General features: G+C 39.6%; 1 protein-coding gene across 1 annotated transcript in view; it reads left to right on the top strand.

The window, feature by feature from the left end:
* Window positions 1-3986: 3986 nt before the first annotated feature.
* Window positions 3987-16159, top strand: part of DIAPH1 (diaphanous related formin 1) — a 61626-nt gene continuing 49453 nt past the window's right edge. The window contains exons 1-13 of the mRNA XM_015572627.1: window positions 3987-4156; window positions 6738-6839; window positions 7190-7320; window positions 7518-7604; window positions 8682-8745; window positions 9838-9977; window positions 11362-11470; window positions 11911-12021; window positions 12195-12313; window positions 12946-13062; window positions 13646-13761; window positions 14268-14332; window positions 14995-15174. Coding sequence (XP_015428113.1) covers window positions 4025-4156; window positions 6738-6839; window positions 7190-7320; window positions 7518-7604; window positions 8682-8745; window positions 9838-9977; window positions 11362-11470; window positions 11911-12021; window positions 12195-12313; window positions 12946-13062; window positions 13646-13761; window positions 14268-14332; window positions 14995-15174 — 1473 coding nt within the window. The 5' untranslated portion in view covers window positions 3987-4024. The remainder of the gene's footprint in view (window positions 4157-6737; window positions 6840-7189; window positions 7321-7517; window positions 7605-8681; window positions 8746-9837; window positions 9978-11361; window positions 11471-11910; window positions 12022-12194; window positions 12314-12945; window positions 13063-13645; window positions 13762-14267; window positions 14333-14994; window positions 15175-16159) is intronic.

Below are 16159 nucleotides of genomic sequence, written 5' to 3'. Positions count from 1 at the left end.
TGTTATTTTAGGCAAGCAGCCCCAGGTTATGTTATTTGTTCATAGAAGATGTAATGACTAAGTCTCAGGCTCTGCCCTGAAGGAACTGAGTTTGGAAAAAGATAGAGGAGGCAGACAATCGAAAGACAATTGTAATCCTCTACTAGTGCTGTGTGACAAACAAGTACCTATTACTATGGAAACACAAAGAACAGTACCTGTCCAGTTAGAGGAGGTGTCATCCTGTAGGGCATCTTGGAGTTAGCCTTGAAGACATAGTAGGCTGAGGGAAGCAGCAGCCTGGGGAAAGTCGGTGGTGAGACAGCATGATCTACTTGGAACCTGTGGCTGGTTCAAGATGCCCAGAAGAGTTTGAGGTGGAGGGTTTGTTGAGATGATTCGAGGGAAAGAAGCCAGAAATGTTGTATGCCTTGCTTAGGAATTTGGATTTTGATGTGAGGGCAGTGGGGAGCTATTGAAGGGTTTTAAGTGGAGAATAACATGGACCATTCGGCATTTTAGAAAGATTACTCTTGAATATATAATATGGAGAATGAGTTGGTGTGGTGCAGATGGGACTGAAAGCAGGGAGATCAGTTAGGAGGCTCTTGCAGTAAATCAAGCAGGAGATAATAGTGGTGTGAACTTGGGTAGTAGTAGTGAGGATGGATGGAAGAGAAAAAAGAGTCTGTACACAGAAGGAACAGGTTGCTGGTTTCCCTGAATCTGAACAATCCAGCTGGCACTGATTTATTACATCCAGGTTCTGTTACCTATGTTACTTACATCCTTCCAAGAATTGTTTAGGTTTTGCTTGGTTCTAGGGGACATTTTGTGTTTGGAGGACAAGATGCTGGAAGCAATTGGTCTCAGAGCAAATAATTTTGACCTTGGCAATGGCAACCTAAACTATACACACTCAACTCATCCTTTTTGTGGCTGTGTCACTTCTCTGTGCCAGGCCACTTAGGGTGGTGATCAAAGGAATTGCTAGTCTACTTGGGTGTTGCTGTCTGTCCTTCATCATCCTTCTGTCTTCACTTACTTGATGCAGCACACATCAAGTAACTAAATTCTGTTGATGCTGAGCAAAGTTCTTATAGTTTCAAATGATTAGCACTCAGTCAGTGGAAGCTTGACTTCCTCAACCATGGAGGGCAAAATTAAGATTCACAGTTTAACTGGATTTAACTGAGAACTCTGACATGGGGACCATGAACACAATGATACAGATTTTTCTTGTCCATAAAAAAGTTAGTAAAATAGCTTTGTGGCAGGGTCAGAGGTTTGAGGAGGGTCAAAACGTATTCACTGTACTCTTCTAAGGACATTAGCAAAAGAACATGGCTTAAAAATTAATTATTAGGGTGAAAAAGAATTCCTGCCTTCCCACACCTGCTCATTCAGACTTTTTCTAGTAAAGTATAGCATGTATACAGAAGAGAACATAAAACACATAGAATAATTATAAACCAAACACCTATATAACCAGCATCCATGTAAAGAAGTAGAATATTGTAAGCTCTCAAGAAGCCCCCTTGTTTATTTTTGCAGTCACAATTTTCACCCACCCCAAGTAACCACTTTTTTGACATTTGTGGATATAATTTTATATCCTAAATAATATAATTTAGTTTTACATGTTTTTAAACTCAGTGTAAGTTAAATAATACATTCATCTTTGTGAGTAACCGTAAGTTCATTCACTTTTTTAATTGATTTTTTTAGAGAGAGGAGGGGAGAGAGAGAGAGAGAGAGAGAAAGAGAGAGAGAGAGGCATCAATGTAAGAGAGCAACATTGATTGGTTTCCAGTAACCAAACCTGCAACCTGGTATGTGCCCTGACTAGGAATTGAACCTGCCACCTTTTGATATATGGGACAATGCTCCAACCAACTGAGTCACATTGGCCAGGGCCATTCATTTTCTTTCCTGCCACCTTTTGATATATGGGACAAATTTTTTTTTTTTTAAATATATTTTATTGATTTTTTACAGAGAGGAAGGGAGAGGGATAGAGAGTTAGAAACATCGATGAGAGAGAAACATCAATCAGCTGCCTCTACACACCTCCTAGTGGGGATGTGCTGCAACCGAGGTACATGCCCTTGACCGGAATCGAACCCGGTACCTTTCAGTCCGCAGGCCGACGCTCTATCCACTGAGCCAAACTGGTTAGGGTTCATTGTCTTTAAGTAATCAATTTCCACTGTACCAATATACCAGTTTACCCATTCTAGTCATTATGGCTATTTGGATGGTTCTCTGTTTTAGATAGTATAGTGTTGCTGTGAACATTCTCATTAAATGCATCCTGCTATATATGTGCAAGTTTCTACAGAGTAGATATATAAAAATCAATTTGTTGAGGTGTAGTATATTAAATTTACTAGATAATGCCCATACTATTTTCCAAAGTGGCCATAGCAATTTACATTACCAACTATGTGTGAGAGCTTCCGCTGCTCTGTGACCTGACAGACATGAAAATTTTTGCCAATCTCGGTGAGTGCAAAACGATATCTCATTGTAGTTTTAGTTTGCATTTCCTTGTTTACCAATAAAATTGTGCACATTTCATAGGTTTATTGTTCATTGGATTCAGAGTCCTTTCAGGTCGCCGTCTCTTTCTTTTTTCTTCAATGAGCCATATGTTAGTGATCTTAAAATTCTTCTTGCCTCTTAAGAGAATGTGCTAAGGAATAGTTGGGGAGAAATCTTTTAGCTTGTGAGAAGTCACTTAGATCCTTTCAAGGAATTTTCTCTTCTTTTTTCTCCCAACTCATGCATGTGCCTGGCACTCTCACTGGCTTCCAGGATTACCACTTTCTTTCTACCAATATATTTTTTATTGATTTCAGAAAGTAAGGGAGAGGGAGAGATAAAAACATCAGTGACAAGAGAAATTTATCAATCAGCTGCCTCCTGCACGACCCCTACTAGGGATGGAGCCCACAACCCAGGCATGTGCTCTGACCATGACCTCCTGGTTCATGGGTCCGATTCTCAACCCCTGGCCCACACTGGCTGGGCTCACTTTCCTTAAACTTCAAGCGAACTTGCAGTCTGGATGCCACTCATATCACTTGAAGCCCCATAATGCTTGCAGATACTTGTTGCTATTATTTTCAAACAGGTAGAGCTGACAAGCTGCAGCTTATCGGTGACTTTTTTATTTGAGCAACTCTGCTTGAGGTCTGAGGAATGGTTCATGAGCATTTTGTTGGCAGAAAGGTGGCATATATACCCCTGAATTACATAGTAATCTTTGCAAGGGGATTTTGAAGAATATGTATTAAACTTTTGCTGCCTACATAAAACAAGTGCTATGGCATGTACAGAAGAAAGAAAAAGGAATGGTTTCTGGTTTTAAGGCAGGGGTGGGGAACCTTTTTTCTGCTAAGGGCCATATGGATATTTATAACATCATTCTTGGACCATACAAAATTATCAACTTAAAAATTAGCCTGCTGTGTTTGGTCAGACATTTAATTAACTCACCCCTAATGCCTTGGTGCAGGGCCAGACCAAATTATTTCGAGGGCTTTATATGGCCCGCAGGCTGAACATTCCCCACTCCTGTTCTAAGGCTCATTTATTCTCTGTGACTTACATCTATTAAAATCTGTGGTCATGTTTACCTCTGGAAGGGAAAGATCCTCTGGGGGCTTGGCCAGATTTATTATTGGATAGCTAGAGGGAAACAAAGGGCATTTAATTGAGATAGCTCAGTACATGAAATGCTTTCAGTTCTGTGCTACTAGAAATGGCAAGGAAGCTCAAGAACAAAGTTTTCTCTTTTTGGAGAGGTTCCAAATCTTAATACTCCAGTCCTTTTATATTTGTGTAAACATGAGAATACAGAGTCAGTATACTAAATTAGATATTAGATATGAAGAAGGCTGTTTTATTAATGCCAGAAGAATCTTGGACTAATCACAAACCAGAGGAATCATGTGTGTAGAAGAGGCTATTTAATGTGTATGTGAAAATGGATCGCTGCTAATAACTTTTTTCTCTTTCTCAGCTGGAGAGATTTACCAGCATGAGAATTAAGAAGGAGAAGGAAAAGCCCAATTCTTCTCATAGAAATTCATCATACGGGGATGATCCCTCAGGACAGTCATTGCAAGATATTTCAGATGAGCAAGTTTTAATACTTTTTGAACAGATGCTGGTAAGTTTCCCATCCCAAAATGTTGTTTCTTTCTGGTAATGCATTTGGGCATAGTGAGCCCTTTTTTGGTGCACATTCCCTCTAACTAGCCCTTAATTACAAAGAATTCCAGGCTTAACAGAGAACTTCTTACTAGCAGTTCCATTAATGAAGGGACTAAATATATAAGCACCAGTATATAAGATTTGAATCTGTGAGTTAGGCTTGGAAATGTCTGATCACAGACCACCTTGTTAATGTATTTCTGCCCAGCAACACTTTAGCCACAAAGACCTAGGGGGAGTGGGTCAGTTCCTGTGGTAGTGTAGAGACTTGGGTTAGCCAGAGTAGATGAAGTGTTGAAACATTCACAGCGAACTCTGTACAAAGGAGAGACTGAGGAATGGAAAGGCATCATTTGCCCAAGGTCTTCTATTCAATGGCGAATTTAGAAAGAGAATTCTGATGCTATATTCACTAAGAAGACCTTTAAAGCCTGTGACTGAAGCCAGTTAAGTAATGACGTATACATGGATGTGGCTTACTTTGCTGTTCTTAGTGAGGAACACTGAGTCGGGAGGACACTCGGTGAATGTCCATTAGTGATAAGTCTTGGAAAGTTTTGAGTACGTGCTTTTAAGATTTCATAAGACTCGTATAATGCCTGGATATATGATCTCAGATTCAAATAGAGACTAGTGCAGGCCTCACTTAATTAAAAGCATGAGCTTAAAATCCTTAAGATAGGACCTGGTTTATAGTAAATACTCAACTAATACTACTATTATTTTTCACTGAAGCTTTTAGTTCATCTCTTAGTAATCCAAGTACCTTAAGAGTCTGAGTGTGATCTATTGAGACAGTCTCCTTGCTGGATTACAAACTTAGATGTCTTTAGGGCCAGGGAGGTAGCATAAATAAGTTAATAGAAGATGATAGAAATGAAGACTGTGGTAAAATGAAGAAAGACTTTTGGCATTTTTGTTAGTTCCTATAGGTTTTGTAGCATTCCAGTTGGGAATACTGGTGCAGTAGTGGCAGATATTCTATTTTTAGAAGAAGCTAGAAATTTGTAATAAAAACCCCCACCACAATAATTCTTTTTTTTTTTAAATATATTTTATTGATTTTTTACAGAGAGGAAGGGAGAGAGATAGAGAGTTAGAAACATCGATGAGAGAGAAACATCAATCAGCTGCCTCCTGCACATCTCCCACTGGGGATGTGCCCGCAACCCAGGTACATGCCCTTGACCGGAATCGAACCTGGGTCCTTTCAGTCCGCAAGCCGACGCTCTATCCACTGAGCCAAACCGGTTTCGGCCACAATAATTCTTTAATAGTATCAAATATCATAGCTAACATCCAGAATTCCCCAATTAAGTCATTTAAAAAATACTTTTTTAATTCAAATCACAATTCCATATAAGGTCCATTATACTTAAGTTTCATTTAATCTATAGGATTTTCTATAGAAACAGTTTGACTTGTAGAGTTTCTCCCACAATCTGAAATTTGATACTAGAAATTCATATTTTTATTTGAAGTTTCCCAAATTTAAAATGTTGAGTTAATCAAGCAAAACATACTTTATTTTTGGGTCTGATTCAATGTGAAGGCCAGCAGTTGGCAAATTCTGTGTTCAATTTATCTGTAAAATGAGGGGGACAGCACCAGGAATTGAGTCAGAAAATGTCAAATTAATACTGCTATTTGGGAGCAGTGACCCCTCCCCCCCCCACCCTGCACACACACACACACAAACACACCAAGAAAAAACAGATTATATCTATTGCTCCCCTGTGTTTGCCTCATTTCAAATAATATTCTGGACTTCTTAGGGTTAAACTTGTGCTCCCTGAGATGCTGAGCTCAGACACATAGGCTCATACATGTCATAGGCTCAAGTAGAGCCTTTCTCCCATAACACATTGCAGGTTATGTCTGTTGAGGGGCTTTTTCACAGTTTCCAGAGGACTGTGTGAAGTGGGGATAATGGGTGTTTAGGCCCTAGTGCTGTAGAATTGGCTGGTGTCGATTTTGCTGTTGTTTGAATGATGTCAGTCACTCAGTACTTCAGTCTAATAGATTATTAAGGTCCATCCTACGTGCAAAAAACGTGTGCTTTTCGTTCAGTATAGTACAAATAAAATTTTCATTTAATATTGAGTCCATTTTTATTAGGAAAATGTTAAGTGTATCTATAATAATAAAAGCACAATATGCTAATTAGACCAGACGTCCTTCCGGATGACCCCCGGACAAAGCCGGGGCTGTTGCCTCGGCGGGCGGGGGCTGAGGCAGAGGTGGCTTCTGCGGCGCTGCAGCGTAGGTGGGGACCGGGCCCCTTCCACAAATTTTGTGCATTGGCCTCTAGTATGTATAAAAATGTCTACAAGGATTTATACTAAAATATTAACCACACCTGTCCCTGAGGAATGTTCATCATCTGTAATGGCTGAACTCTCTAGGGGTCAGGAAAATTTATTTATTCAATAAGCATTTAATGTGTTCAGCTCTTCACTAAATATATAAAATATTAAACACTGAAAACTTGTAAGGAAGTTGAGGCATTTTTGTTTTTTCCCTTTTTCCTCTACTAGGTGGACATGAACCTGAATGAGGAGAAACAGCAACCTTTGAGAGAAAAGGACATTATTATCAAGAGGGAGATGGTGTCCCAATACTTGCACACCTCCAAGGCTGTGAGTTCTGGGGCAGGTACCCCATGACACACTTTGCCCTTATCTTGGACCTGTTTGTTTTGCCAATTTCCTAGAACATTTTATGTCTGTATCAGTTCTGTTTCATTCTGTTATACAAGCCTATTTGCTTTGTACTTACACTTAAGTTATCAATCTCACATACTTTTTGTCTGATTCCATTTTCATGAAGTGTATATGGGGAATGGGGTGGGAAATTCTGAGTCTCACATGGTTTGGTGGTATGTGTGAGGGGTATTTGCCTTGATATTATTTAAACTGTATTGACTAATACTAGTCCAGTTTATGACTGGGTCCAGGGTTTACTGATCTCTCTCTGTGCTCCTTTCTAGGGCATGAGCCAAAAGGAGAGCTCTCGGTCTCCCATGATGTACATTCAGGAGTTGAGGTCAGGCTTGCGGGATATGTCTCTGCTCAGCTGCCTGGAGTCCCTTCGTGTCTCCCTCAACAACAACCCTGTCAGGTGAGATTTTGAGGTAGTATCAGGAGTAAGAGCTCAGGGTTAAGAGTTCACTGGTGGGGACTGATGATGAATAGCGTCAGGGAAGTATGAAAATGTTCTAGATAGGGAGTAAGAAGTTGCCAGGATAAACTTTGTTTTTGTACCGATGAAATTATTGATGTGATTAATATTGCATTGTCTATGTCTGTTCCTTACAGCTGGGTGCAAACATTTGGTGCTGAGGGCCTGGCCTCCTTGCTGGACATCCTTAAACGACTCCATGATGAGAAAGAGGAGACTGCTGGGTAAGGACTTCCAAGTTTTGACATCTTCTAGGTAGAGATTGGTAGGGGACTTGGCTATTTGCTTTAAAGGAGAAAATAGCAGTTAAATGTAAAGTTATGGACTAGGGGAATATCCTGTTAGCTGAGAATGGGGTTTATCATAGGGGTGACTAGAGTGAGAATGATGATTATAGATATAGGAAAAGGAGGAGGAACTTAAATTTCCTGGTGAATAACACAGGATATATTTCACATAAGATTATGAGTCTCTCAGCCTAGGTTCTTATCTCATCTGGAAATAGGGTCTGATTTAGTCTAGAGCTCCCCTGTGATCTGATCTGGGTCATATCTAATCTGGAAGTCTTACAGTGCACTTCATCAGTTCAGAACTAGCTTTATGATAGTCTTCAGGGTTAGAATAATCCTAGGGATACCTTAGACCAGCCGTGGGCAAACTACGGCCCGCGGGCCGGATCCGGCCCGTTCGGCTGTTCTGTTCGGCCCGCGGAGCCGAAAGAGCGGAGGATTCTCTTGCTCTCCCCTCCGCTCCTTCACCAGCAGCAGTGTTAATATGTATTAGTTCACACAAACACTCCATCCATGCTTTTGTTCCGGCCCTCCGGTCCAGTTTAAGAACCCATTGTGGCCCTCGAGTCAAAAAGTTTGTCCACCCCTGCCTTAGACTGTCTTAGCTTTTCTTGAAGCCAGCCTGACCCAAAGCACCTTCTTTACTTTCTGGAATCTTTCAAAAACAAGACACAGGGCCTATACCTCCTGAATACAGACTTTAAGTAGTAATAGATGGAATATTATCCTGATAGAATTTAGTACTTTGGAGCCGAGAGGGAATTAATGGGAAGATTTTAATGTAATTCTAAATCTTGGATTTTGAGAGGATTAACCAAAGGTCTTTGATTGTGGGGATCCCTCTTTAGCTACCTGTTTTTACTAGTGTTTCACAGCAAAGTGCCATGGGCTAGAATGTACTCAGATACTAGTTGGGGATGTTCCATAGACCCTTGTTTGCAAGACTGAAAAGTCAAATGGGAGAGGGGTATAGAATAAGGGGACTTCAGTGATTATGTTTTCTACATGCAGGAGCTATGATAGCCGTAACAAGCATGAGATCATTCGCTGCTTGAAAGCTTTTATGAACAACAAGGTGAGATTTTCCCCCATTGCAACCCCATCATGACCCCTATTCTTTCTCTTCTATTGGCAAACACCAAAAAGGACTGAGGAATATGAAGTTCAAGATTTCTAGCTTTCCCTTTTAGTATTATGACTTTTGATTGCCACATATACATGCTTCTTTGGACCCTTTCCCCCAGTTGTAATGTGTTTCAGAGAGTAGGGTCATTTTTTTTCCCTTTTTATAGTTTTCTTTTGCTAATTCTTGAATTTCCTGACTTGTAGTTACTGTTTTTTAAAGGTTTATGTTTGGGTTTGTTTTCCCAGACAGTCATACTGTTAAAATCTCCCTCCCTCTCTTGCCCTCCCTCCCTTCCCCTTTCTCTTCCCTTCCCTTTCCTTCCTTTCTTTTGTATTTAAAACCAGGGAACCCATGGTTATTTGTTCCTGAGTAAAATCTATCTTCCTCGCTATTTAATTTTGTTATAATTAACTTATTCCATTGGGTTGGGGTGGGGGACATTAAAAAGAAACATAAAAATCCAAGATTTGAACTCTTGGAAGACATAGAAGTCTGTTGTGAATCTACTAGAAAATTACTTTGCCATGCTAATTTCTGTTTGGCTCCATTGGGGAAAGTATTCTACCCCTATATTAGTTTGCTAGGGCTGCTGTAACAAAGTACTACAAATTGGGTGTCTTAAACAACAGAAATTTATTGTCTCACAGTTTGGAGACTAGAAGTCCAAGATCAAGGTGTTGGCAGGGTTGGTTCCTTCTGAAGTCTGTGAGGGAGAGTACGTTCCCTGCCTTTCTCCTAGCTTCTAGTGGCTTGCTGGCAGCATCTGGCATTCCTTGACATGTAGATGCATCTCCCCAACCTCTGCCTTCATTTTCACATGGCATTCTCCTTGTGTGCATGTTTATGTCCACATTTCCCTTTTTTATAAGGACAAGTCATTGGATTTAGGACTCCACCCTATTCTTATATGACCTTGTTGTAACTGGGAGTTAAAACTTCAATGTAAGAATTTTGGAGGGAAATACTATAATGACTCCTAAATGTGTCCTGCGTTAGATGCTGTCATCTTTAAGCCTCCCTTCTCTGTTCTTGTCGTGCCAGTTTGGAATCAAGACCATGTTAGAGACAGAAGAAGGAATCCTGCTGCTGGTCAGAGCCATGGATCCTGCTGTTCCCAACATGATGATTGATGCAGCTAAGCTGCTTTCTGCTCTTTGTATCCTACCACAGCCAGAGGACATGTATGTGACGAATTATTTCTCTTCATCGTCTTTTTTACCATCTTCCCTAGTCTAGAGGAAAATTGAGTTGTTTGGGTGGCCACTTGGTTTTAAATATGTATTTTTTCTCAGACATGAACACCGTGAATCTTAATATTTTATTTAAGGAAGATAGTTAGGAGATGGGGGCTATCCTGAAAGTACCACTGGTTATAGTCAAATAGCTCCAGATCTCCATCTGTGTTGTCTAGGGACAAGGGTTTCTTTTTCCATTTTTTTTTTTAAAGATCAGAAACAACACAATATTATTCTTTAAAGTCCAAACAACACAGAAATATAGAAAATAAAATTTACCAACCTTATGCCTTTGGCAAATCCTATTCTGCAGAGATTAACCACTGTTAATGACTTGATACTGTCTCATATATCTTTTTCTAGCACAGAAAAATATATTGCATTTCCTAGATTCTAAGATATCTTATACCACTCCAAAAATGGTATTCTAGAACTAAGAAAAAATGGCTTTTGCCTACAAAACCGATTTCATGTATAATACAAATTTTTATTTTTTTGTGGAGGTGTTTAACAAAAGCTAGATCATACCATTAATTTTTTTCAGCTTGTTTTTATTTAACAGGAGATTTTAGACATTCTTTTATGTCAACATTTATTGATATCTTTCCTGGCTATTTAAGATTCCATATTCTGTATATTGCATAATTTATTTAACAATTTTTCCATTTTTTAAAGCATACCTGGCTCTTGCTCTAGGTGATAAGAATTTTTACTGTTGCAAATGATTCTATAATGAGCATCCTCGTACATCAGGGGTGGGGAATGTCCAGCGGGCCGTATAAGGCCCGTGAAATCATTTAGTCTGGTGCTGCTGAGGCATTAGGGGTGAGTTAATTAAATGTTTGACCAAAATAGCAGGCTAATTTTTAAGTTGATGATTTTGTATGGCCCGAGAATGATGTTATAAATATACAAATGGCCCTTGGCAGAGAAAAGGCCCCCACCCCTGTTGTACATCTATTCTTTCACATTTATTCATTTATGTTTGATAGATTTCTACACATAGGGCAAATGTTATGTGCATTCAAAATTGGTATTATTAAATGTCCCTCCAAAAGTTGTACCAATTTATATTCCATAGAACAGGGGTCTTAATTATAGGTAGGAGTCTTAAGGATGGGTTTTAGGGTACATTTTTCTGAAGAGATCATCCTTAGCTTTCAGCACATTCTGGCCCCTGTTCTAGGTGATGAGGAGAATAATGTGAGAAATCCAGAACACTGATAATGTTGCATTTCCTAACTGATCTATGTCCCTGCATAACTACTTGCTATGTGTGTCTGTGTCAGAGCACCTGGGCAATTCTCTCCCTTTCTTTTCTCCTGGGCAGGAATGAAAGGGTTTTGGAAGCCATGACAGAAAGAGCTGAGATGGATGAGGTGGAACGTTTCCAGCCACTGCTGGATGGACTAAAAAGTGAGACCTCCATTGCACTCAAGGCATGTATATCCCCTGAAACTGGGCTCAAGAGTAGAATTCTACATGGAAAGACTTAAGTTCATTTGAACTTTTAATAGAGCACATGGAATGGTTCCCAACTATATATTTTATAATTTGTTAGGAAAGGGAAATGATTATCCTTCTCTCCAAGCAGGCAGAGAAAGAACTGTCCCTCATTATGAAATGGGGAAAATATATCTATTCACAAATTAGGAAAACCAAGACCTAGAGCAAAGTATACCATCAAATCCTTGGAATTATTTAGACCTCTGAGCTCTCCAGACCTGTGCTCAAACCAGGTCATATTGCTCTAGCAAAAAGTCATTCTTGTAGCATTTTCTAGGTTGTATTTGGGGTCCTCGGAATGCATGTAACAAGATTGAAATCTTTATATTTAGGAGTTTACACTGACATAAGCTGCTGAATTTTTTAATTTTAGGTGGGATGCCTACAGCTAATCAATGCTCTCATCACACCAGCTGAAGAACTTGACTTCCGAATTCACATCCGAAGTGAACTGATGCGCTTGGGGCTGCATCAAGTGTTGAAGGTGAGATGCAGCCTTTCATTACAAAGGCTGGACTGATTGCTTCCTGCTCTTACAGCCTAGTCATCCTAGGGATAACTTGGGTTTTCAATTTAAAAACCAGGTTGAAAGGCTTGGGTTTTTAGTCAACATAGGACACTTCTGGGTTCTCTGACTTCTATTTTTGTTGTGGACAGGATCTTCGGAAGATCGAAAATGATGATATGAGAGTGCAGCTAGCTGTGTTTGAGGAGCAAGGGGATGAAGATTCCTTTGACCTGAAGGGACGGCTGGATGACATTCGAATGGAGATGGAATATCCTTTAACTGACTGCGTTCAAGACAGGAAACATTCAGTTGTAGATACTTTCATGGAATGGTGTGGGGGTGATGACATCAGCATGCATGTCTTCTTGGTAGATAAGGCAGGTGTCTTTGATTTCTATTGGATTTATTTACCTCAGCACGGACCAGGAAAGTTAGGAAAGGTGATCTGAGGGTTGTTTAGCATGGAAGCAGCCCTCGGAATTAGTATAGACCTCCTAGAACATGATAGCTTAACTTACTAAAATGTAGAGTTGGTTTTAGAGAATATATACAAGTCAGGGAGTAGGGTTATAATTTGCTTTCTTGTATGTGTTCCTGAAACTGACGGAGTAATTTGGTTACCTATTGATATTTACCACAAGTGACTTTGGGACAGTTATCTTTTAGTTTCTGATTGATCTTCAAGCCAAATACTAGCAATCCTCTATCTCTGTATTGTACCATCAAATCATTGGTCCCTTTGCTAAAGAAAGTTTATAGAGCTTAAAGTTTCAGACAATAATTACAGGAAGAACAGCTGTTAGAATAGAAGAGCATCTTGCTACTTTTCCTGAGAGTTGGGTATGCCACCTCTCATAGTATCTAAATATATGCTTTCCTTAGCGTCTTCCTCTTTCCCACTGATTTCAGTGAAGTCTTCCAATTTCTCTTAAACACGGTGAAGGACTCAAAGGCAGAGGCACACTTCCTGTCCATTCTGCAGCACCTACTCTTAGTCCGAAATGACTACGAGGCCAGGTAAAATGGTATACCTGTGGGAGGTTTTGAATTTAAGCCTAAGTGGAAAGAACAAAATCCTTAAGTTCAAAGATTGTCTGTGAAGGGAAAAAGAAAAGGCAAGAATTAGGTTTCATTTTTAGTCATAGATATAAAGAGAGTGTCAGGGGTCCCTTTAATCCAACTGAAAGGCATCTCTATGGAAGAAGTCACAATGTCTAAGGTACAATGCCCTTCCTTTTTTGGTAGTGTGGAGTGAAGATGATAGCAAAAGGGGGTAAATTTAAAGTTCTCTTAGGTTGTCTGAAAGTAAAGATTTAGCAGTAGTACTGTCCATTGACAGGAAGGCTCAAGCCCAAGTTTTTAGATGGGAAAGGATTGGCACTAGAAGGCAGATGGCAAGAAGTTTGACTCTCTGAAGTAGATGGGGTACCTGATATGGAAGTGGTTTCTTAGATGGCAGCCATACTTCTGTTAATTTTATGAAAAGGTCTTTTCCAGAGCACTTTCCTCAGGTCCCTCTATTGTCAAAGCAGTTACCTTTTTTTTTATCCTGAATACTTCTGAAAATTATATTGTGGTTTTCCTTTTATTTCTTCCATAGACCGCAGTATTATAGGTTGATTGAAGAATGTATTTCTCAGATAGTTTTGCACAAGAATGGGGCTGATCCTGACTTCAAGTGCCGGCACCTCCAGATTGATATTGAGGGATTGATTGGTAAGTGAATTCATCCATCTGGTTCCTTAACATACTGCTTCTGCCTTACGTTTTGTATCTTCCAGTGAAAATTTCAGGGAAGATATCTTTCTGGTTCTCAGGTATTTCCATGTTGTCCTTTTCTTAGGTGTTAACCAACATCTGTGTTAAAAATATATAGGCCTTAAGTTTATTTCTACATAATTTTAAAATTTAACCCTTTCTCACACACTACCCCATCTTTTGAAGGGGCTTCAGCTGTAAGCGAGGACTCTGGCTAGTTTCAGAAATTCATAAGTAAGACTTGTAGGCGTTCTTCATGCCATTCAGCATGGTGACCTTACCAGCCACATAAGCATCTTATGTTGAACTTAACTGAAGGTTCTTTTTTTAGTGCAGAGCATTAAGAAAGCCAATACAAATAAACAAAAGGACCAAAGACTGCCCTGGTTATATTGAAGGGCTTAGGCAGTGACGGGGAAAACAAGAGAATTGGGACTTTACTTCCTGACTCTTCTTCTTTTCAGATCAAATGATTGATAAAACAAAGGTAGAGAAATCTGAAGCCAAAGCTACAGAGCTGGAAAAAAAGGTGGGTGTGAGAGAAAAAACAATTGGGTGTATCATTCTTTTTCTAAGGATTATGATATTTCTAACATGTGAAAAATACCTGAGATGTTTTGAAAGTATTCAGCACACGATAACAGTTCCTAGTTATCAATAGCAAGTGGATATGAATGTGATCATGAGTAGCTAGTTAATGTGACTTTGCACAGTTTTGGACCCCTGGGCAGGACAGGAAAGACAGCCAGCACTCATATAATACTGAGAGCACTCTTGGGTTTACTTGGCATCTCGGGCCTCTTATCCCTGGAACAATAGGAACTGGAATATATCTGAATTCTCCTTTTCTCTTCAGTTGTTAAAGACTCCTTTTGTGGTTGATAGGTCTTGATCCTAGAGACTACTGGGATTATACACCATGGCTGACCTGATTAAATGTCTTTAAAATCTTAAGTGTTTGTTTTTTAATTATAACTCCAAAAATAGATAAACTATGGAAATGGTCTCTTGTTCCCCCTCTTTTATCCATGATTTTCAGGTCAGAATCATGGTGTTCTTTTTTTCCCAGGCATTCCCTGGGTCAGTGAGCTCTATGGATCAGAGATTGGCACAAAACAGTAAATTATGGGGAATAACGCTATGCTTCTTGCTAAGATAGCTTACTGGGAGCCTGATTCCTTTCTCCTCTAGCTGGATGTAGAGTTAACAGCCCGACATGAGCTACAGGTGGAAATGAAAAAGATGGAAAGTGACTTCGAGCAGAAGCTCCAGGATCTTCAGGGAGAAAAGGATGCATTGGGTTCTGAAAAGCAACAGATTGCCACCGAGAAACAGGACCTGGAAGCAGAGGTGTCTCAGCTCACAGGACAGGTAATGTCTGAGCAGGGAAGGCAGGGTGACCTGTAACTGCCATCAGCAGCCTCAGAATGAGTCTGTCTTGGAGCAGGAGTCATCTTACTCCCAGGGAGGGTTCAGCTACTAGTAGGTAATCTAGTTAGATTGTGAATATTTTATTTATTTTTTTTAATATATTTTATTGATTTATTTTTACAGAGAGGAAGGGAGAGAGAGATAGAGAGTTAGAAACATCGATGAGAGAGAAACATCGATCAGCTGCCTCCTGCACATCTCCCACTGGGGTTGTGCCCGCAACCCAGGTACATGCCCTTGACCGGAATCGAACCTGGGACGTTTCAGTCTGCAGGCCGACGCTCTATCCACTGAGCCAAACCGGTTTCGGCTGATCGTGAATATTTTAAAAATCTTTTACTTTTTTTGTTTGTTTTGTTTTGGAGATTAGTAATACATAAGATAGAAAATTTGAAAAATACAGAACAACATAGAATAAAATAATTCACAGCACTACCCAGAAATAGATAATACTCTTCTAATAAATTTAGAAGTAGAAACTAAATAAATTGTTCTCATATTTGTTTATATTCTCCTATTTGTCATCTCTGGGCAGATTGGACAGATTTTTCCTTACACATTCTCTCTGCAGCTATAAATATTTGAATGATCTGTGATATCTGATAACTTGATCACTTATGTAGTTACATGATTACCTGTATAGCACATGTGTTAATTATGTAACTAGAATATTTGATTTACTTGGTCTTTGCATTTTCTAATCAAAGGGAGAATTTAACATAAAGGTTGAAGTTGCCTTTTATATATACCGTATTTGCCGGCGTATAAGACGACTGGGCGTATAAGACGACCCCCTAACATTTCCACTCAAAATACAGAGTTTGTTATATACTTGCCGTATAAGACTACCCCCTCTTCCGCACACCTTCCACACACCAAATAAAAGGTAAAACAATATCAGATTTGATTTTAACATTTTAATTTA

Source organism: Myotis davidii, unplaced genomic scaffold (assembly GCF_000327345.1).
Source record: "Myotis davidii unplaced genomic scaffold, ASM32734v1 scaffold89, whole genome shotgun sequence".
In the NCBI taxonomy this organism is placed as follows: Eukaryota; Metazoa; Chordata; class Mammalia; order Chiroptera; family Vespertilionidae; genus Myotis; species Myotis davidii.
This window is presented reverse-complemented; position numbering and strand designations above follow the sequence as displayed.